This window comes from Schistocerca americana, chromosome 1, assembly GCF_021461395.2.
Source record: "Schistocerca americana isolate TAMUIC-IGC-003095 chromosome 1, iqSchAmer2.1, whole genome shotgun sequence".
Lineage (NCBI taxonomy): Eukaryota > Metazoa > Arthropoda > Insecta > Orthoptera > Acrididae > Schistocerca > Schistocerca americana.
In genome coordinates, this window is record NC_060119.1 from 1082712637 (window position 1) to 1082736306 (window position 23670).

Genomic DNA, 23670 nt, shown 5'->3' on the forward strand with positions numbered 1-23670 from the left:
CAACTGGCAGGCAGCATTGTGTTTTAACGTTCCCCGACTAATCGTGTTGCTGTTTGCTGATATGAATTGTATCTTCTGACGCCCTCTACGAATTATGATAATAGCATTCCTTTTACTCTCACAGTTTCCCACCAAGACGAGTGAAGTAAGAAATTTCCGATATAACTGCTGTGACGCTCTTCAGTTATTGCCATTAAAGGTTAGTTTTTTCTGCGTTTCTCCGTATCTCCTCATAGGTTCTTCTACTTGCCCAGAGAACGAAAGCATTGCGTTTCAGCACCACCTTTGGCGTTGCTTTCAAAACGATTCAAATGGCTCTGAGCACTATGAAACTTAACTTCTGAGGTCATCAGTCCCATAGAACTTAGAACTTCTTAAACCTAACTAACCTAAGGACATCACACACATCCATGGCCGAGGCAGGATTGGAACCTGCGACCGTAGCGGTCGCGCGGTTCCAGACTGTAGCGCCTAGAACCGCTCGGCCACTCCGGCCGGCTGGCGTTGCTTTAATCGCTTCTTTCCTCCTTCAGGAAGATCCAGATATCTGATCTACTTGTTGCCACGCACCGAACAAAAACTCTTCACGAAATCTTTTTTCCACTTTCGATGAGATAAAAAAAGAAATCAGCAAAGTACACTATTTACCAAATACTTCTTTGTCTTCAGAAATAGTAGGGCGGTAACTCTAAAGACAGAATTAAAAAATTTAAAATTTGGAGAAAGCAAACCCAATTCATTTCGCGACACACACACAGGGTTTGTAAACAGTCTTTTTCTGTAAATGGAAAATAACGAAAATTGGCTGTTAAAGATTCTGTGGACAGGCTAGGCGCACATTTTATACAGAGGAATGCAGGGAAATTCTTGTGAACATAGTACCTATTGGTACAGTCTAGCAGCGGAAATAGATGTTCCTGGTCAGCACTCCACAGGATGCCGCTGGTCTGCGATCTTTTGCTAATTGGTCATTAGAGGCATCCGTACGATCATCCGTCGTTAGCCGGTGGTATCGCGTAGGTCATGTACCTCGTGGAAAGGTCACCACTTGAAGCACTTCTGGCAAGTGGCGCTAATCGACTCTCAGAAAGCGCACGCCGCGAAGACCATCAACTTTGTATCCGCCTCAGCTACACGACAGCGAATGGAAGTGGCGCAGAATGCTCACGTAAATTATCACACATATTATTGTGATGTTCATCTTTTAAGAGACCTAGAGAGAGAAGTTACACATGAGTAACTGCATAATTTTTAGGATCCCTGCGGAGCAGTCATCGCTGTAGGCTGCTTGATATCTCAGTGTCAGTGAAACACCTGGTATCCGGACGATAAACATCCGAAATCCTGACAGGTATTACGTGACACCTACCAAGCGTAAGTACCTACTTTATTTTGGCCATGCTTCAGTTTACTCTCACGTGATACAATAAAACTACTGTCATCAACGTGCAAAAGATTGTGAATAGTTCGGTTTAAGTCAATAAATTCTACCACTCTTTTGTCACCATATTCCATTTATTCTCTTTTCCTTTTCGTCAACTGAAATCTTGCCTTTAGTACTTCGGTTCTGGGTAATTGATTACTACCAACCTCTATTACCAACGTGAATAGCTTGTCGACTAGAGGAATCGTTATCGTCCATCTCGAATCATAACAACGATGAGCGAGGAACTGTTCATCAGTTCATTTCCTACTTAGGGTTATGTCAACAACACCTGTTCAGCTATCGCTCTGGGGTTCAGGGAATAACTTTCTGTACGAATACTCGTGCTAATTATAATTCACTGGTTATAGGGGTTGTCATGGGTTCAAGAATGCCGCTATTCGCCGTTAGAAGAATGGGCACACGTCGTCTGGAAAAAAAGTTTTCGCTCATGTTGGTACACAAAGATGGTCGAGTACGAGTGCTTCAGAAACATGTGTGCCAATGTGAGGAAAGCTTAGAATGGATGGAATAGGGTCACATGGGATGTCTGGTCATCCCTTAGAAGCAAACGATGCAAGATCTCCGGCAGAGCTTATGCCGCCGTTCTTTTCCTACCAATTTCCAGCCCTTGACAGAAAGTAGGTATACCATTCACTAGCTACGGAAATGTGTCAAAATATTTCTACTTTAAAGACATGAGGGTTTTTTGCTAATGCTAAGTATCTCGTAACGCAGACATTGTTGAGAAAAAATGAGGTACAGTCGAGATGGATATGGGTGTCTTATGACTTACTCCACCCTAAATGACGCAGCTTACAAAATCCTCGTTCGAGCAATACCTGAGTATCTCTCGTCTGTCTGAAATCCGTACCACGTAAGGTTAATAGGTAAAGGAGAGAAGATTCAAAGAAGAGTAATGCGTTTCGTTATAGGTTCTTTTATTAGGTATGGAAATGTCATGAAAAAACCCAGCGAATTCCAGTGTCACATCCTGAAGAGAGGCGCTCTGCATCACGATGTGATTTACTCTTAAAGTTCTTCCTAGAGGAGTCCACCAACATATTTCTTCCTCCTACCTGTACCTCACAAAAAGACAAAGAAGATAAAATTAGAGATATTCGAGTTCACATGGAAGCTTGCCAACATTCGTTCTTCTCACGAGCCATTCGTGACCGGAACAGGAAAGGGGGTAAGTGACAGTGGTGCACAAAGTACCCTCCTCCACACACCGTATTGTGACTTTTGGAGTGTGGATGTAGATCCCTGCGAATTTTGGGTACCGATACGTACGGTATCTTTATGAGACGAGTAGCTGCAGTGCACAGTGTGATAATTTGTACTACGTGCAATTAGAATCTACTGTAGCGGTCACCGCGAATTAGACACAGGTAGCACTAAGAAACTGCAGCTGGGCGACTTGCCTGGTGCAGCGGTAATAAATTACATACACAAATCTTTCTCGTGAATTCGTCTATCTGTTAGTGAAAACTGCAACAAAAGACCTACAGAAGTTCCTGAGATTAACCTTTACATACAGAGACACAAACGCTGCACGGGATTTTAATTTACTCGTATAAATGTATAGTCCCCCTTGCCGGGGTTAGTTGACCTCATGCGTCAATGATACAGGTATATGACCCGAAAGTGCAATGACGACAGAGGGGCATCTGTGGGGAGTACACACAAGCGTATGATTCCTGAAGAGGGACACAATCTTTTCAGTAGTTGCAGGAACAACAGTATGGATGACTGATCTGATGTTGTAATGTTAGTCGACATGGTCTTTCTGTGCTTGTACTGCGAACGACGTAAAGGAAGGGGAGACTACAGCCATTATTTTGCTCAAGGGTATGCAAATCTTCTGTGTGGTCAAATGATAGTGATCTCGTACTGGGTAAAATATTATTTAGTTATAATAGTCCCCCGTACGGATCTCCAGGCGGGAACTATTCAGAAAGAAACTTCCTGGCAGATTAAAACTGTGTCCCAGGCTGAGACTCGAACTCGGGACCTTTGCCTTTCGCGGGCAAGTGCTCTACCATGAGCCACCCAAGCACGACTCACGCCCCGTCCTCACAGCTTTACTTCTGCCAGCACCTCGTCTCCTACCTTCCAGACTTTACAGAAGCTCTCCTGCGAACCTTGCAGAACTAGCACTCCTGAAAGAAAGGATATTGCGGAGACATGGCTTAGCCACAGCCTGGGGGATGTTTCCAGAATGAGATTTTCACTCTGCAGCGGTGTGTGCGTTGATATGAAACTTCCTGGCAGATTAAAACTGTGTGTCAGGCCGAGACTCGAACTCGGGACCTTTGCCTTTCGCGGGCAAGTGCTCTACCATGAGCTACCCAAGCACGACTCACGCCCCGTTCCTCACAGCTTTACTTCTGCCAGTACCTCGTCTCCTACCTTCCAAACTTTACAGAAGCTCCCCTGCGAACCTTGCAGAACTAGCACTCCTGAAAGAAAGGATATTGCGGAGACATGGCTTAGCCACAGCCTGGGGGATGTTTCCAGAATGAGATTTTCACTCTGCAGCGGAGTGAGCGCTGATATGCCTTTCGCGGGCAAGTGCTCTACCAGAGCACTTGCCCGCGAAAGGCAAAGGTCCCGAGTTCGAGTCTCGGCCTGGCACACAGTTTTAATCTGCCAGTAAGTTTTATATCAGCGCACACTCCGCTGCAGAGTGAAAATCTCATTCTATTCAGGAAGATATCGACATCAGGAAAAACGAAACTCGCATTTTATGGATCGGTGCGTGGAATGTAGATCCATTAATCGGGTAGGGAGGTTAAAGAATTTAAAAAGGTACATGGATAGATTGAGGTCAGATGTAGTGCGATTAGTAAAGTAGTGTGGCAGGAAGAACAGGATCTCTGACCAGGTGAGTAAAGGGTTAAAAAAATAGGAATTATGCACGAGGACGCGATTTCGTATGATAGCAGAAACACTCTAGTGGTTATCCCACGCACCCGGACTGCATGTCTACAGATCTGTAGGTCAGTCTGGTGTTTCATCCTCTGCCACTCATGAGCATCATACCAGGATAAAACTCGCCCATACACCGCTTTTGTAACCCAACATGCTCTACAGAGTGTAGACATGCTGCCTTGGCCTGCTCGATCACCAGATATGTCTCCAGTCGCTCACATATGGGACATCATCGGACGGCTGCTACAGCTTCATACACAAACGGCATTAACCGTCCCTGTATTGACCAAGTGAAACAGGCCTGCAACTCCATCGTACAAACTGACATCCAGCACGGTTAGAATACAATGCGTGGACGCTTGCACGCTGGCATTCCAGATTCTGGCGGTTACACTTTTTATTAACGTACCAGGATTTCACATTTGCAATGGTTTACCTCACGCTTACATTAACCTGCGATATTGCAGCATGAATCAGTTAAGTACGTTACCTAGATAACAGTATTTCCGAAATATAATTGTTCTACATTAATCATTTTTTTGTGTTGCGATTTGTTTTCAGGCACTGTATACGGAAATTTTGTCAGAAACATCCATTGGCTTTAGTTTTAAATTATTTGATTCAGTCTGCATCATTATCCTATAGAATTTTATACAACTATTTTACCCATTTTTTAAATTTTTGGTTATTATGTTTCTTTATTTTTTTCTTTAACGTGTCTGCCTATTAAGTAAGGGTTTGAGAAACAGTTATGTATTGTGTGCACGAGCTTTGAAGCAACGGTGCATGACCAACCTGTTAGACAACACGACCAGTCAATCAGACAAATAATTAGGTCACGCATTGTCCATACCGACAGCCCCATAATTAAACCGTCGGCTTTCTCATCCGTCTGTCGGACGGGATGAAGACATTAACGGCGGCGACTCCACTGATGTTAGTGTTGTAGCCTTTGTGCTGGCACAGGATTTTATCAGATCGCTCTTTTGTCTCTCAGAAACGACCATAACAATAAAAACTCGACACGATTCTGCACACACACACACACACACACACACACACACACACACACACACACACACACACGTGACTGTCATCCATGCGTAGGATACACATTTATAATTTCATTACAATAACGGAAAAGGTAATAGCTTCCTACAGAAGTTCATTGGCAAGAGTGAGTAAGAATCCGATCTTATTTCCGAAGCTCAACGCTGGGAAAGAGATTCATTAATTTTGTGGGGATTTTACACTTTTATGAAACAACTGATGCTTCAGTAACCAAGCAAGTCACGAAATGAAACTTAATTTTTTTGGCGGATAACATAGCAAGGACTCTTGGCAGCAGATGGCGAAGCCGGCAAGTCGCTTGAGGGAATAACTTAAGCACTCCAAATATAGTATTAATGGAAAATGTGAAGGCTTTGGCATAGACAAAACTATGCTACCAAGAGCAACTTCATTACTTTTAATTTTTATATCATTCTTATAGTCGTATGAGGTAACAGTCGTCGTGGCTGGGCTCCTCAAGAGAGCATCTTCTGCAAGTGTCCTACGCCTAAAAGGACTCAACTGACGTAAACTATATGGTGAGGTTAGGAAACAAACGTGGAAATATCAAGCATTTGTTTTCGGGCTAATACACCTTTTACCAGTAATGATCCGAAATCTGAAATTTCTAGAAGACAGATATGAATCTAAGAAAGCATGTACAGATATTCAGTGTTGTCGCGATGGAGCCTTAAGATTACAAGGATGTGGCAAATGCAAGTGACCATACGTAAATAAAACAACTACCAACACCCACTCTTGGGTCGCGATGTCAAAAAATGATTTTCCCTTCATAATAGTACGCTTTAAATTCTCTTAGACAGAAGAATCAACATTACATAGTTATTCCTTTGACAACATCTTTGATATGAAACCTCTTCAATCTCTCAAGGCCAGAACATCTGCTAGCGAACCTAAATTGAAAGATCTATCATTTTTGAAGTTTTGGATGAAAAATACAACGTATTACACACAGACTACCGTGATTCAATTTCGCCGTTGCAGCAAAACTTGTTCGTTAAATTTTTTATTCATCTTCTTATAGTTAACACAGTGGACTTGCTTAATTCATTTTACGTGAGAGTAATTAGCTCACATGAGTTTTGTTCATTGCGCAAAGAGTTTATACAAATTAAACTCCTGTCTAATACGTTCACAAACGTTTTTCACTTCTCCTATAAAATACAACTCTTTTGAATTTCATGCAGTACCATGTCAGCATCTTAAATTAATAGCAAACCAGGTGCCTGATTGATTTCAGAAAGTACAGGCCATTCAGGAACAATATTAGGTACGTCTTTCCTAGACTTAAATTACAAATGTATTTATACTGTTTGTATACGACCATACTCGAAATCAGAGATACATGTCATGATTCTGGACTGTATGTCGAAATTATCCCACCAGTTGTGCAAGATATGTGAGACAAAAGAAATATCCCCATACTTCAGGAAGAATGTTATAAACTCAATTCCAAAAAAAAAAAAAAAAAATAGTTGTAAATCTCAGCGCACTCCGCACTATCAATTTAATAAGTCATGAGGGTAAACTATTGACACAAATTACTTACATAAAAGTGAAAAACTGATTCAAGCCGATCAAAGGGAAGATAGCTTCGGTTCCAGGGAACATGCGAGGCAATATTGACCTTACGAAGTACCTTACAAGTTAGAGTGAAGAAAGGAAGACTTAAATTTATAGTATTCGTAGATTTAGAAATTTTAACGGAACACACTGTTTGATTTCTGAAGTTAACAGAGAGAAAATGTAGAAATCGAAAACTTATCTACAATCTATACAGAAATCAGACTGTAGTTATAGCAGTCCAAGGATATGAAAGAGAAACTAAATTGTTAAGGCTTTCGTGGCCACTTGTTGACAAATTGGCCGTTGGCTTCTGTCTCGGGTTCTTCGGCCGACGTTTGTTTCATGATTTTTTCGATATTTCGCCAGTACGAGTTGCTGGCATTGTCAATGCTTTACCTCCATTGCTGATGGTGGAGTAAGTCGGGCTCGCGGACGCAGATTACCGAATATGTACCTGGCGCGTGAGTTTTGCTATTTGGGCAGCAAAATACTTCACGGTGGTCGAAGTAGAGAGGTTATCAAATGCAAACTGGCTATGGCGGGGAAATAATATCTACAAAAGAGGAATTTATTGGCATCGAACATAAATCGAAGTGTTTGGAAGTCTTCTCTGAATGTATTTGTCTGGAGTGTAGCCCTGTACGTCAGTGAAACGTGGACAGTAAGCAGTTGAGAGTAGAAGAGACTACGAGGTTTTGAAATGTGAGGTTGCAGAAGAATGCTGATGATTCGATGGGCAGATCTAGTTGACTCGAATTTGGGAGAAAAGTAGTTTGTAGAACTTCTTTAACAGAAGGAATCAGTCGGTAGGACACATTCTATGCTATCAAGGAATCGTCGATTTGGCAATAGTGAGAAGTGTTGGGAGGTAAAAATTGCAAAGGGAGATCAAGGGGTGGATGCAGTTAGCAGGACATACGGATGTGGGTAGCAATAGTTATACGGAATTGAAGATAGGATAGACTAACGTGCAGAGATACATCAAACCAGCGGACTGACGGCCACAACGACAATAACAACATATTGAAAACAAAATTTTAGTTTAGTTTTGCTTAATTCAGTAACGGATTTCTGAAATATATGTCATACTGTTATCCGAAGACTAGTTTTCAGCTTACTTAACGTAACTAAAACGATTAAGTATTCCCCATTTGCAAATGGGGACTTTTTAGCGTACAATTACTTAGAGTCTGAAGCAAATTAATCGGAAGCTCATCCACATTCTAAATGTTAGAACCCATTCTGGCAGTACCTGTGTGTGAATCACCACACCATTTCGATCGCTTTAGTGTTATACTTCAATTAGACTCACCATCTGCTGACGTCGTTCGCGACTGAGGGCGCTGTCTAGGACCGATGTCATACTAACGACACAGTACATGATACCACCACGAGTTGAGATGTGGACCTCACAGTACCCAACTTGTCTGTCGTAGAAGCTCAAGCAGACAAAGTTCGCATCATCCATGACGCTCTGTATACGTCAGTGGAGTATTTAGCCGGCAAACGCTAACTGCATCCATGTCATTAGTGGCTAGTCGACGAAGAGTAACAGGCCAGAATGATTCAAAGGCCCTGACCTTAAGATTCATTTCAAGAGTAACAGTACTGACTGACGGCATTACTCGTACAATCGTACGTACGTTTAGTGTCTACTTCAGACACTTAGATCGGCTCTATCGTTTGGAATCGGCAAGTAGGCAAGATAGCGAAAAACAAATTCAGAGGAGTACTAATAGGATCGTAATACGTCAATATAACTTATTTGTGTAAGAGAGGTCCTCAGAGAACTTAAACAGAAATCTTTGCAAGACAATATCTCACGAAACCCGGTTGGATAAATATAATATAGAGAACCCATAATAGAGGAAGTGTATGAAAAAATTCTACGAGGTCAGAAAGTCGGAGCACAATAAAGTGGAAACGATGAGGAACGAAACTAATCGGTCCTTTCAAAAAAACTTGCTGGCATTCGCCATAAGTGATTAGGTAAATTACGGAAAACCAAAATGTGGATGGCTGAAAGGGAATTCGAACCAGCAGTCTTCCGTATACGAGTATAATGCCTTGCGCCATCTCTCTCTGAGAATACGTATGACAATTACTACGAACTCCCATTATTGGCAAACTCTTTTTCTACTTTCTTGAGTGGAGATTTTACTAAAGTATATTTATCTCATTGGAAAAGGACACATTTGAAAAGTGTTGCACCAATATTAAATGGTGCACAAATCTTCAATATAGTACTATAATTCATTACCTACTACAAAGTAAATAGGCCACTTTGTCTTTGCAACTTTTAGAAGCAGAAATTCGCTTCGAAACATAAAACGAAATGACTAAGCGAGATGGCGCATTGGTTAATGGCCCTGGACTCGCATTTGAGAGGAGAAGGGTTCGTATCCTCTCCGGTCACTCATACTATCGTTGTATGTGTTTTTCTTAAGTCAGATTGAGAGACAGATACTTTGAAAAAGACAGCCGATCCCTTTCCTCGTTCTTGTCCAAGTTGAGCCAGTGTTCCGTTTTTAATCTCTAGGTTGTCAGCTGAGTGTTAGACTACAATATTCCGCCCTCTCTTAAAAATTGATGTAATAGTTGTCGCCTACGGAATTAATGGGGATAGAAGACGGCAATACTTAGGAGATTAAAATCAAATAACAATGAGTAAACTGCAATGTATCTTACAGTTGTTGTGGTTTTCAGTTTGATACATCTATCCACGCTAATCTATGCTGTGCAAGCCTATTTATCTCCACGTAACTATTGCAATGTGTATACATTTGAACCTGTTCACTGTATTTAAGCCCTGGTCACCCTCCACAAATTTTACACGTCCTCCCCCCCCCCCCCCCCCCCCCCACTTTCCATTACCACACTGCAATTCCTTGATGCCTTAGGTATGCACTATAAACTGATCCTGTCTTTTAGTGAGATTGCGAATTTCTTTTTCACCCAGTTCGATTCAATGGTTCTTCATCAGTTACTCGGCTCACCCACCTAATTTTCAGCATTCTTCTGTACCAATACATCTCAAAAGCCTCTGAACTGGTCACTGCCCGCGTTTCACTTCCGTGCTAGGTTACGTTCCACTCCAATACCTTAAGAAAAGACTTCGTAACACTTAAATTCATGTTCTAGGGGACTGATGACCTCAGATGTTAAGTCCCACAGTGCTCAGAACCATTTGAACCATTTTTTTAAAATTCATATTCCATGCTAATAAATTTTACATTTCCAGATACACCTTTCTAGCAATTGCCAGTCTGCATTTTATATACCCTCTACTTCGGCTATCGTCAGTTATTCTGCAGTGCAAATACGGAAACACAACTACTTTCAGTGCCCCATATCCCAACTGATTTATATCAGCATTGCCTGATTCAATTCGAGTATGTACCGTTACCATTGTTTTATTTTTGTTGATGTTCATCTTACAACGTCTTTTCTAGACGCTGTCCATTCCGTTAAAGTGCTCTCGAAAGTCGTTTGCCGTCTGTAACACTATTACGTCAGTGTAAATCCTAAGATTTCCCCCCTGAGCTTTAATTCGCTTTCCAAATTTCTCCTTCAGGCAGTTTGGAACTAGAGTAGTGCTGGATGTTTCAAAATTTTTCATTCCCACAGATTTGCCCCAAACATAAGCTCTTCGTAAGAGTAACTGTATTGTATGCTACCATAGGGTGGCCAATATATCTGTGAAATGGCGTTTTTTTAATAAATGTACGCACTTTTTCCTTGAAGCCTATAATATTGATGCATATTCTTTTTGACAACGAAGAGCAATGAAGTGGGGATGGAAAAAACCAACCGATTAAAATCGATACTAGTATAACCAATATTTTTCGATTTTTGTTTGGCTACGGTTATAACAGCTACTTTTATTTCTCCTGATAACAGCTTCTAAACACAATTTTTTTGGCTTGGTAGGTAGTTCTGTGGCTTCTGAAGGATTACTACTGCCTTTGAATGACATCGTTTCAGATGAAAGGAATGTACTTATATATCGACACAAGTGTTTATGAACAGATTCGGCAGTAAATGTTGGTCAATGGATTATTTCATTATTGAAATTTTAACTAATGCCTTGTAATTGTTCTTAATAAATGGTATATTTTGCTTACTGTCTAATTATTCAGTTTACTTTTTTGAAAAAGCATTTTTGGTTTAGTCAGTAAAAAGTCAATTGTAATTAAATTCCCATTAAAAAGTAAAAAATATATATTTCATTAAAAACTACTTCTTCAGTTGAAATAATTAAACAGAAACAACGCCAAAAATTTTATACAAAAACGTAGTATTAATCTCTCACTTTTGTGATATAATGAAAGAGAAACGGATTTATGAGAACAGTGACAAATGAAAAACTGAACAACTCATTCATAGCTTAATAAAAACATAAAGTAGCTGCCTGTGTTTCCAAAATGTGCCTTTATCTGCTTGTAGCCCTTAAAAATAGACAATTTAACGCGAAAAAAACCGTTCTGCAGTCTCAGTTTTACGCTTTAGCACTGACCATTCACAATACCAGTAAGTGGTACGATCCTCGATTGCAACATGGTTTTTGAACAGAAATATAAAAAATTAGAAACGCTGGGAGAATACTAGAGAACTTTTTTGTAGTTCTCAACCCCTCAATACTTTTCGAGCAAGGCAGCGAACAGTGGACGGACTAAGTTCTTTTTTAGTTACCTATTTATGCTGATATTTTGATTCTACGTTTGCTTCAACATATAATGCGAAATTGTTCAACCTTTGTTCGATGTCTACGTTTATTGCTGTAAATAACAGAAATTAAAAACCGATAATTGGTTATCAAACAGTGGAAAATCCAGGATGGAAAGTAACAATATTTTGAAAGGAAAGTAGCTACTCACCATATATTGGAGATGCTTGGTCGCAGATAGGCACAACAAAGCTTTCGGCCAATAAGGCCTTCATTGTGGCTTCAGCTGCCAGAGGTTGCAGTCCTGTTTGTGTGAGTTGCATTTGTGTGTGTGTGTGTCATCTGTTTTCGACAAGGGCCTTGTAGGCCGAGAGCTTATATTTCGATAATTGTTTATTTCAGAAAGTGCTTATTTTGAGAATTTCCTTCGATAGTACTGCACAAGATAGTAAGCAAAACGAGGATAATGGAATGTAGTCGAATTAAGTCGGGTGATGCTGAGGGAATTAGATTAGGAAATGAGACACTTAAAGTAGTAAAGGAGTTTTGCTATTTGGGGAGCAAAATAACTGATGATGGTCGAAGTAGAGAGGATATAAAATGCAGACGGGCAATGGCAAGGAAATCGTTTCTGAAGAAGAGAAATTTGTTAACATCGAGTATAGATTTAAGTGTCAGGAAGTCGTTTCTGAAAGTATTTGTATGGAGTGTAGCCATGTATGCAAGTGAAACATGGACGATAAATAGTTTGGACAAGAAGAGAATAGAAGCTTTCGAAATGTGGTGCTACAGAAGAATGCTGAAGATTAGATGGGTAGATCACATAACTAATGAGGAAGTATTGAATAGGACTGGGGAGAAGAGAAGTTTGTGGCACAGCTTGACCAGAAGAAGGGATCGGTTGGTAGGACATGTTCTGAGGCATCAAGGGATCACCAATTTCGTATTGGAGGGCAGCGTGGAGGGGAAAAATCGTAGAGGGAGACCAAGAGATGAATACACTAAGCAGATTCAGAAGGATTTAGGTTGCAGTAGGTACTGGGAGATGAAGAAGCTTGCACAGTATAGAGTAGCATGGAGAGCTGCATCAAACCAGTCTCAGAACTGAAGACCATAACAACAACAACAGTACTGCACACTTTGAGACGTAAAATCGGCTCTCGTAAATAACTTATCACCAAAGCAAAAGAAAACGAGTGCGAGCTTACCCTGACGTCGGCTTGCGGCAGCAGCGCCTTCTCCTCCGGGGCGTCATCTGTGGTCAGGTTGGCCGCCTCTTCGCGCAGCAGGCTGCGCACGCAGCCGTTCTGGGGAATCCCCCGCGAAGCCACCATTTCCAACTGCGTCATCCTCACCAGCAGCTGCCGACGCTGCTTATGGTCGGACTTCCCTAAACACACAGATTCTTTACACACTCTTAGGGCTCGTGACTGAAGAGTTTATTACTTAGTCCAAGGTTTCTTTTTAGACACGAGATAATGACAAGTGGCAAGTGTTAGTACACTACTGGCCATTAAAATTGCTACACCAAGAAGAAATGCAGATGATAAACGGGTATTCATTGGGCAAATATATTGTACTAGAACTGACATGTGATTACATTTTCACGCAATTTCGGTGCATAGATCCTGAGAAATCACTACCCAGAACAACCACCTTTATACGTCTGGGCATCGAATCAAACAGAGCTTGGATGGCGTGTACAGGTACAGCTGCCGATGCAGCTTCAACACGATACCACAGTTCATCAAGAGTAGTGACTGGCGTATTGTGACGACCCAGTTGCTCGGCCACCATTGACCAGACGTTTTCAATTGGTGAGAGATCTGGAGAATGTGCTGGCCAGGGCAGCAATCGAACAATTTCTGTATCCAGAAAGCTTGTAAAGGATCTGCAACATGTGGTCGTGCATTATCCTGCTGAAATGTAGGGTTTCGCAGGGATCGAATGAAGGGTAGAGCCACGGGTCGTAACACATCTGAAATAAAACTTCCACTGTTAAAAGTGCCGTCAGTGCGAACAAGAGGTGACCGAGACGTGTAACCAGTGGCACCCCATACCATCACGCCGGGTGATAAGCCAGTATGGCGATGACGAATACACGCTTCCAACCGCGATGTCGCCAAACACGGATGCCACCATCATGATGCTGTAAACACAACCTGGATTCATCCGAAAAAAATGTTTTGCCATTCGTGCACCCAGGTTCGTCGTTGAGTACACCATCGCAGGCGCTCCTGTTTGTGATGCAGCGTCAAAGGTAACCGCAGCCATGTCCTTCGAGCTGATAGTCCATGCTGCTGCAAACATCGACGAACTGTTCGTGCAGATGGTTGTTGTCGTGCAAACGTCCCACTTTTTTGACTCAGGGATCGAGACGTGGCTGCACGATCCGTTACAGCCATGCGGATAAGATGCCTGTTATCTCGACTGCTAGTGATACGAGGCCGTTGCGATCCAGCACGGCGTTCCGTATTACTTTCCTGAACCCAGCGATTCCATGTTCTGCTAACAGTCATTGGATCTCGACCTACGCGAGCAGCAATGTCGCGATACGATAAACCGCAATCGCGATAGGCTACAATCCGACCTTTATCAAAGTCTCCTCCTTACACGAGGCATCACAACCACATTTCACCAGACAACGCCGATCAACTGCTGTTTGTGTATGAGAAATCGGTTGGAAACTTTCCTCATGTCAGCACGTTGTATGTGTCGCCACCGGCGCCAACCTTGTGTAAATGCTCTGAAAAGCTAATCATTTGCATATCACAGCATATTCTTCCTGTCGATTAAATTTCGCATTCTGTAGCACGTCATCTTCGTGGTGTAGCAATTTTAAGGGCCAGTAGTGTATTTGATCTTGATACGTCGAAAACATGAGGCCCTTTATCATTCCCTAGCAAAATCAGAACCGGCGTATTATGTCTTACAAGAAAACATCACCAATTTGGTGTCACATTTTAAGGAGTGGGGGAAAAAAGGCCACTTGCAAGATGTCAGCCTCAGCAATCGATCCCGTGTGAAAATTTAGGCCATAATTCTGATAGTGCACGTTGTGACCTGAAATCACAGGTTTTAATTTCTCACGAACACCGGTAGCTTGTCATTCGCTCCGCCCACAGTTGCTGCATAATGTCGAGTGCGAAATACTGTATAATGGGGTGAGTACAAGGCTTGTGTTCATAATATCGGTGAAGGAGAAGCAACAGAGCTATATACATAAATGCCGAGACTGCCAATGATCTCTTGTCTACAGCTGCACAGCAAGCCTATCGCTTACGGGAATCGGTGAAATGCTGCAAGTAATGAGTGTAATGGGTAAGAGGCATTACGAGTACATACGTAATGTGTGGATAGGTTGACAATTTGGGTCTGACAGAAGGCGTGCTTGAGTAGTCCGTGTATTCGCAATGACCACTGTGTCCGGATGGCGCATTGGTCAGTGCATCTGCTTAGTAAGTAGGAGACCAGGTTTGGAATATGAGTGTGGCACAAATATTCAACCTTACCCATTGATTTAAATTACTGCTCAATTGTGGGCGAAGTCTGTAATTCCTTGCCGGCCGCTGTGGCCGAGCGGATTTAGGCGCTTCAGTCCGGAACCGCGCTGCTGCTACGGTCGCAGGTTCGAATCCTACCTCGGGGATGGATGTGTGTGATGTCATTAGGTTAGTGGTTTTAAGTAGTTCTAAGTCTACGGGACAGATGACCTCAGATGTTAAGTCCCATAGTGCTCAGAGTCATTTGAACCATTTAGAATGAGTGCGTTATTAAAAATGTAGCGTAGCGCTATATAGTTATTAACATCGCTGTCGTGTGTTATTTTCTTTGGATTGTAAAGCTGACACTGTTGCTTAGGTTTATACTGTATATGAAGTTGATATACACTCCTGGAAATGGAAAAAAGAACACATTGACACCAGTGTGTCAGACCCACCATACTTGCTCCGGGCACTGCGAGAGGGCTGTACAAGCAATGATCACACGCACGGCACAGCGGACACACCAGGAACCGCGGTGTTGGCCGTCGAATGGCGCTAGCTGCGCAGCATTTGTGCACCGCCGCCGTCAGTGTCAGCCAGTTTGCCGTGGCATACGAAGCCCCATCGCAGTCTTTAACACTGGTAGCATGCCGCGACAGCGTGGACATGAACCGTATGTGCAGTTGACGGACTTTGAGCGAGGGCGTATAGTGGGCATGCGGGAGGCCGGGTGGACGTACCGCCGAATTGCTCAACACGTGGGGCGTGAGGTCTCCACAGTACATCGATGTTGTCGCCAGTGGTCGGCGGAAGGTGCACGTGCCCGTCGACCTGGGACCGGACCGCAGCGACGCACGGATGCACGCCAAGACCGTAGGATCCTACGCAGTGCCGTAGGGGACCGCACCGCCACTTCCCAGCAAATTAGGGACACTGTTGCTCCTGGGGTATCGGCGAGGACCATTCGCAACCGTCTCCATGAAGCTGGGCTACGGTCCCGCACACCGTTAGGCCGTCTTCCGCTCGCGCCCCAACATCGTGCAGCCCGCCTCCAGTGGTGTCGCGACAGGCGTGAATGGAGGGACGAATGGAGACGTGTCGTCTTCAGCGATGAGAGTCGCTTCTGCCTTGGTGCCAATGATGGTCGTATGCGTGTTTGGCGCCGTGCAGGTGAGCGCCACAATCAGGACTGCATACGACCGAGGCACACAGGGCCAACACCCGGCATCATGGTATGGGGAGCGATCTCCTACACTGGCCGTACACCACTGGTGATCGTCGAGGGGACACTGAATAGTGCACGGTACATCCAAACCGTCATCGAACCCATCGTTCTACCATTCCTAGACCGGCAAGGGAACTTGCTGTTCCAAGAGGACAATGCACGTCCGCATGTATCCAGTGCCACCCAACGTGCTCTAGAAGGTGTAAGTCAACTACCCTGGCCAGCAAGATCTCCGGATCTGTCCGCCATTGAGCATGTTTGGGACTGGATGAAGCGTCGTCTCACGCGGTCTGCACGTCCAGCACGAACGCTGGTCCAACTGAGGCGCCAGGTGGAAATGGCATGGCAAGCCGTTCCACAGGACTACATCCAGCAGCTCTACGATCGTCTCCATGAGAGAATAGCAGCCTGCATTGCTGCGAAAGGTGGATATACACTGTACTAGTGCCGACATTGTGTATGCTCTGTTGCGTGTGTCTATGTGCCTGTGGTTCTGTCAGTGTGATCATGTGATGTATCTGACCCCAGGAATGTGTCAATATAGTTTCGCCTTCCTGGGACAATGAATTCACGGTGTTCTTATTTCAATTTCCAGGAGTGTATTATGTACTCCTATTACTTACCTCTTGTTCGCGTAAAGAAGATGCTAAATTTTGGCCCAAATTTTCGCTTGGGATCGATTTCTGTCGCTGATGTCTTGCAAGTGTAACTACAGGCTGGAGTATCAACAACATAAGGAAAAAGACAGATTGCTACTCACCGTAGGAGGTGACACGTTGAATTGCAGACCAATGTCAGAGATGGCGGTAATGTGCGTGAGAAGTATGCGTGCTTGTGCGAAAGATCGTGTGAGTGTCTCGTTTTCTGAAGAAGTCTTTGGCAGAAAGCTAAATATATATCAGTCTTTTCGTTGTGTCTGCTTGCAACCCAACGTGTCATCTTTACAGTGAGTAGCAATCTATATTTATACAGTTGGTATCTTGCAGTTGTGCCTTTTCCTCTTTAAAATATGAGGTCAAGTTGGTGATGTTTCCTTGTTGGAGAAGGAGGAACTGAAAAGGAACGTTTCTCCTTTTTTTTACATTAGATGTGTGACTCAATATCAAATGTCACGCTCTTGCGGAATCAGCCCGTGAGTCCGCGAAATAGGCGCAGCTGAATCTATGCCGTCGTCATCCCAAGATATTTCGCAATGCGCAATGCTTTGAAGAGCCCCGTCATTAAAAAGTAACCCAAGTGAGACAAAGAGTAGCTACGTCGACAGACGCCACCGGCCTAGCGGCCCCTGAGGTGCTGAAGACACAGAACCACGTTATCTCCGATGTTCCTTTTGGGTCGATGCCAGCACAGCTGCCGTATCTCATCGTCGCTGTAAAACGTCACAAACGGCACAGATGTCTGTCGTGTTTACTACCAGCCAATGTCTCGAAGAGACTTCGTAAGTCCTGGTGGCTACTGTCTGGCTATTTTCTAATTTCCTGATTGCTGAAATTATGCACCTGGTATTTGTACAGATGCAGAAACGAATTAAGCCGTTCAGTGGCTGTATATGTTGATGGGGTAGGAACATTCATACTGCGCCGCAGCGGGGCCCTGCTGGAGGCGACCTCTGTTACCTTCTTGCGGTTCCCAAGCACGAAGTGCCAGAATGGTACCTATACAGTGAGGGACACAGTACAAGGGACTGAGTCAATTAATGTTGCAGTGTTACGTTACATAGAAATGAAGTGAGAGCATGAAGCACGAAACCAATACTTAGCCCATACGGCTCGAAAATGATTAGTGGAAGGTCGAATTCAATAATTCAGTTACCATCTTTCGGGAGGATGCCTTTCAACAGTCTGCTACCCATACACTCTATGCTGCTATTTGAAGGTGATAATAAGATTGCCCGAGTTTCTCATTCAATAAAAGGGTGAAATAATGTAGATACACGGTGGCAACCGTGAGAATACATTATGTTAGCTATATTAAAATGGCGTTCATCCCTGCAAGGAAATAGACAAATCTTGTTACCAGTCGACATGACCACAGAAAACCCAGTGCAACAAAAGTTAATCCAGTTTTTCTTCCCTTTTTCCATTTTGGCTTTGAATGAAACAATTTTGTAAGTATGTGCTACCATTGTTTATAGCCAAAATTATAGAATGAGTTTCGTGAAGTGCCAGCGCCTAAGTGATAAAGATAAAGACTCGCCCAACAAGACAAGAGGTTGCAGTTGGACAGCCGGCCGGAATGGCCGAGCGGTTGTAGGCGCTTCAGTCTGGAACCGCGCGACCGCTACGGTCGCAGTTCCGAATCCTGCCGCGGGCATGGATGTGTGCTATGTCCTTAGGTTGAATACACACACGTCCAGCGCACAGAAACGAATTATTGAATTAATTTTAACTATTGTTAATGAAGTCGCAGGTATTTCCATATCTCAGTTTTATGGTTTCCGTTTGGAGTTTGCTAGTCTCCCATCTGGCGTCTTCCCATGTGGCAGATACGAAAATTCTCCCTAGAAATGGCGGATCCCGGGGAAATTAAATAAACTAGAACAACGGGAGGAAAGATCTCGAAGCTGTAGAGAAGGTAATCTGTGTAGGGCAAATCAAATCTGAGGTAAAATCAGCTGCGACAGAAGCCGCATCACTGTTCTTATCCTGCACAGACTTTCCGATGTTGCCAGGGGACTCACAGAAAAGTTTAAATACGGAGGTTATCCAGAAAGTAACAGACCTTTCGGTCCATCATAGCGGTTTACAGGAGTACAGCCCCCGTCTTGGTGCCATAACTTTCCTACACTCGGTACGCATCCAGCGGTGGTAGCGTGTGGTCTGTGTCTCTGCTACTTTTCGTCTGAAGTGTTAAAATGTGTGTTTCATTAGAAAATCCCGCCACTTACGAAGTGTGCTCCGTGATTACAGTTTTTGTTGGCAAAAGACTACAGACCAGTTGAAATTTATTGCTATCTTTGTGAAGTGTACGGAAAAGGAATAATGAGTGAAAGACGAGTGATGCAGTGGTTCATTCAGTTTAGAGAAGGCCGTACCAATGTTCACTACGAGGACCTCACTGGTAGGCCTAGCCTTGTGACTGAGGAACTGGCGATGAAAATCAGCATCAAAATTCGTGAAAATCGTCGCTTCACGATTACGGAACTTTCGAACCATTTTTACCAAATTTTACGGAGTTTGGTACATGAAACTGTGACGGAGAAGTTTGGTTACCACAATTTTTGTGCTAAGTAGGTTCCCAAAATCCTGACGGAAGACCACAAAGAACGGAGACTGGCTGCAGCACTGACATACGAGAAGAATGCTAGTAAAATTATTGCTCGAGCGTAACTGGGTGAAGCATGTCAACTGTGAAACAAAAAGGCAGTAGATGGAATAGGGATACAAATTCTCCCAAGAAACCAAGGAAACGTTTGCAAATAATGTCAGCAAGAAAGATCATGGCACAACAATTAACTCAGAGAGGTATTGCGAAACACAGACATACTTAAGGCGGGCCATACAAAACAAGTGTCAGGGAAAACATAGCGTGAACGTTTTGTTTTTTTATGACAAAGTACGTCCACACGCGGCCAATTGCATCTGAGAGCTTCTACGGGGTTTTGGATAGGAGGTGTTTGATTATCCACCATACAGATGGAATTTGGCGCTAAGCGACCACCACCTCCTCCCAGAAATGAAGACATGGCTCGCTAAACAACGCTTTGATACTGACGCCGAACTGAATGCCGGTATAAACCAGTGGTTCCAATCGTAGGCGACTTATTTCTACGGAGACTGTACTGAAAACCTTGTGCCATGGTATCATAAGTGCCTCAATTTGAATAGCAGTCAGTAGAAAAATAGCTTAAGAGTGTAACTTTAAAACTTATGTAATAAATATTGTTAATTTTTTCGTAAAAATCGACTGTTACTTTCTGGGTAGTCCTCGTAGCAACATTGAGTGTAGGAGATCTGACACATGATGAAACAGAACTCGAAGATCGAATTTCAAAATTATTGCGGGGTATGACAAAAATTAAGAACTGCTTCTGAAGTCTCCATTTGGTTCTGGTAAGCGTTAAAGAACAAAATACATTCGTACTCCTTTGTAAACAAAAGAATAATAATGCAATGTCGTAAGGAGGACAGAGGATACGTCTTCATATAGTCTTTGTATTCTACGGAAGAAAGACTAATTCAAAATACTGATGAATTTTTATTCCTCGAACTCATTACGCTGTAGTAGCAAGATGAGAAGTGATATTCCCACGGTGTACCTCCTATGTCCGCCTCCTATGGCGGATATGAGGGCGCGGGGGGGGGGGGGGGGGGGGTTGGGGACGTCTCCTCAATGCTCACTGTCTTGCCGGCGGATTTCGAACGAAATGCACCAACTCTGGAGTTTACAGTTCCAGTTTAAAGAACGAAATTAAGAAGTTCATTTACCCGTTCTGAAGTTTAAGCAACTTCTGAATGGATGACGCCAACGTCACAGGATTTCATATGCAGCAAATGAAATGACTTAGACCACAGATCCCTACAGTGCTGAGGATTACGAATATTCCACGTTTACAGGATCAAACTCCAGTGGGATGTGATAGGGTACATTTGATGAACTGCTTGCTCCTGCAGTCTTGATTAGAATACCGGTTGTCGTTGTATAACAGTGAAGAGAGTTAATACAGAGGTTTAACGACAATCATTCTTCCCAAGCGCCTTACGCTAATGGAACCGTGAAGGGACAATTAGATAAATGGCATCAGAAGTACATTCCGCCACACTTGCTGCGTATTCATCTGGAGATACTGCACGTTCTACGTCTTCTTATCGCATAGAACTCCATTGTAGCGTGCCTCATGCGATTGGCCTCTTGAGTCACCTTTATGATTGAATACCCTATTATTCTGAGTAACCCAATAAACATTTCTGAGTGATACAGTGAGTTACGTAGAAGCCACTAGCTCAGTCTTAATAGGTTGAGTCAGCCCCTGCCCCCACCACCTAAACGCGTCACGCCAGCACAGCACGCAGTTGGCTGATTGCGTCCACGTGCGTGCCTCTGTTCTCGTAACGCTGCTGATGGGGTTCTTCCTCGCGCCTCTCCACACGGCCAATCAGCCGCCACGGCGGGAGTTACGCCGCGACCCATTCACGTTTGCCGCGCGCGAGAGGCAGCTTGCTCTGCCACCCGCCAACGGGTCAGGCGTCAGTGGACAGGCACAACGCTACACTTTCATTTTGCCACTTACCGTCCTCCATCATCAATACACCATCGTGCTTCTTCCGCAACACTGTCTTTATTTTGGCGCATATTGTACCCAACGGTGTGACTCTGTACAAGGACGTCAGTGAAACTAGTCAACCTCATCGGGAGTTCGTACACGTGGCTATGCATATCGGGATAGTTCGCAACATCTCTTACGAGTTATACAGTGGATCTTTTCAGCGACAAATACTGCCCTTCAAACAATGAATTCTTCCATATAAATCTGACTATACTGTAATGTTCTTAGGTACCATTGCGTTTGATCACTCAACTGAGTGATCGGTGATCACACTGCCATCGGTTCGAATCTTACCCACAGACAATGGTGGGATTTGGATTTGTATATGTTATACGTACAAATTGGCACTTTAAGGATACTCTACTACATGGATAACATAGAAACTCGTCGTAAAACATTCGAGGGCGTGCTGAAAAGTAATACCCCCGAATTTGTTACCTGAAAACTCTTAAAACATTTTAAATAAAACAAATGTTGGTTGGTTGTTTGGTCTGGTGGAGGGGAACAAACAGCGAGGTCATCGGTCCCATCGGATTAAGGGAGGGTGGGGAAGGAAGTCGGCTGTGACCTTTCAAAGGAACTATCCCCGACATTTGCCTGAAGCGATTTAGGGAAATCACGGAAAACCTAAATCAGGACGAGCGGACGCGGGTTTGAACCTTCGCCCTCCCAAATGCGCGTCCAGTGTGACTGCAAATGTTATTAACATTCTACATCGTTATTCTTTATGTCTACACATTTATTTCTCAACACAGTTACCGTGACGACGAACACATTTCTCCCAACGAAAGACCAGTTTGTTGATATCGACATTGTAGAATGATTTTGGAAATTTGTGGTAAGTTCCTATGGGACCAAACTGCTGATGTCATCGCTCCTTAGGCTCACGTACTACATAATGTAACTTAAACTAACGCCAAGGACAACACACACACACACACACACACACACACACACACACACACACACACACACACGACTCGAACCTCCGACGGGCGGAACCGAGCGAACCGTGGCAAGGCGCCTCAGAACGGTTTTGTTGCAATGTTTCCACTTTTTTGCGACAAAACGTTTCATATTAAACGTGGTTAAGGCTGTTTTATTTTGACAGAGATTTGGGGAAATTTCGGGTAAAATTGAACTTAAAATGGTAACACTATTATTTATCACAGGTATCAATCGATGTATGTTTTATGGCCTCACCGACTTATTAAAGAGGATTCCCTCAAATTCTTATTGCATGTAATCTGTCTAATTTTAGCTTATTGTATTTATTGTACTGTCACAGTTGTTAAGGGCGAGATCAGACTTCAATTGTATTATACCTACGGTAATCGCACGAAACGCAGACCGATTACTCCGGGTGTGTAAAGTATAAAGGAAAACCCGATACGCCGCAGCGTGATGTCGGGAGGCGGCAAGGGAAATGTTTTCGTGTTTATCTTCAAGGCTGACAACCCACAGCCATGCGCGTCTCTTTCCAATCATCTAGAATGGGAAAAATAGTACATGTAAGTAACAAGGATTCGTGAATGTGGATTATACAGACTCTCATCTTCAAACGTGGTACTCATCTGCAGGAACGAATATTAAATTAAAATAAAGCTGTTGTAATACTATGCTATTAGTAATGTTACAACAGTAAGGTCGTTGACGTTGGCTGCCATGGGCAAAAAAGTTGTCGTCTCGAAGTGGTTCAGCATGTGACAGTTTCTTTGCGTAGTTGGCCAGCTTCTCGTGCGGGTATTGTAACAATTAGTTTGATTTTAATTCTGCATCGCGAAACAATAGCAATATAATATTCGATTAAACATTCGTTTGAGTGCTGTTATAACTAAAATTTGAAGAAAATGACGACCATGCACCTACATCGTCTCAAGATTTCGGATCACAGTAAATAAAGAAAAAAAAAATGGTGACAAATTTACAACTTCTTGGTTGGAGCATTCCGATTTTAAGACTTGGCTGAACGGATCTGACAATAAAAGCTTATAGTAAAATTTGTGCTAGTGATCTTGTGTGTGGAATGACTGA

General features: G+C 43.3%; 1 protein-coding gene across 1 annotated transcript in view; it reads right to left on the reverse strand.

Moving 5' to 3' along the window:
- LOC124550158 (solute carrier organic anion transporter family member 74D-like) overlaps positions 1–17223 on the reverse strand; it is a 106123-nt gene extending 88900 nt beyond the window's left edge. The window contains exons 1-2 of the mRNA XM_047125290.1: positions 17131–17223; positions 12869–13050 (exon numbers count right to left, since the gene is read on the reverse strand). Coding sequence (XP_046981246.1) covers positions 12869–13009 — 141 coding nt within the window. The 5' untranslated portion in view covers positions 13010–13050; positions 17131–17223. The remainder of the gene's footprint in view (positions 1–12868; positions 13051–17130) is intronic.
- Between the last annotated feature and the right edge of the window lie 6447 nt (positions 17224–23670).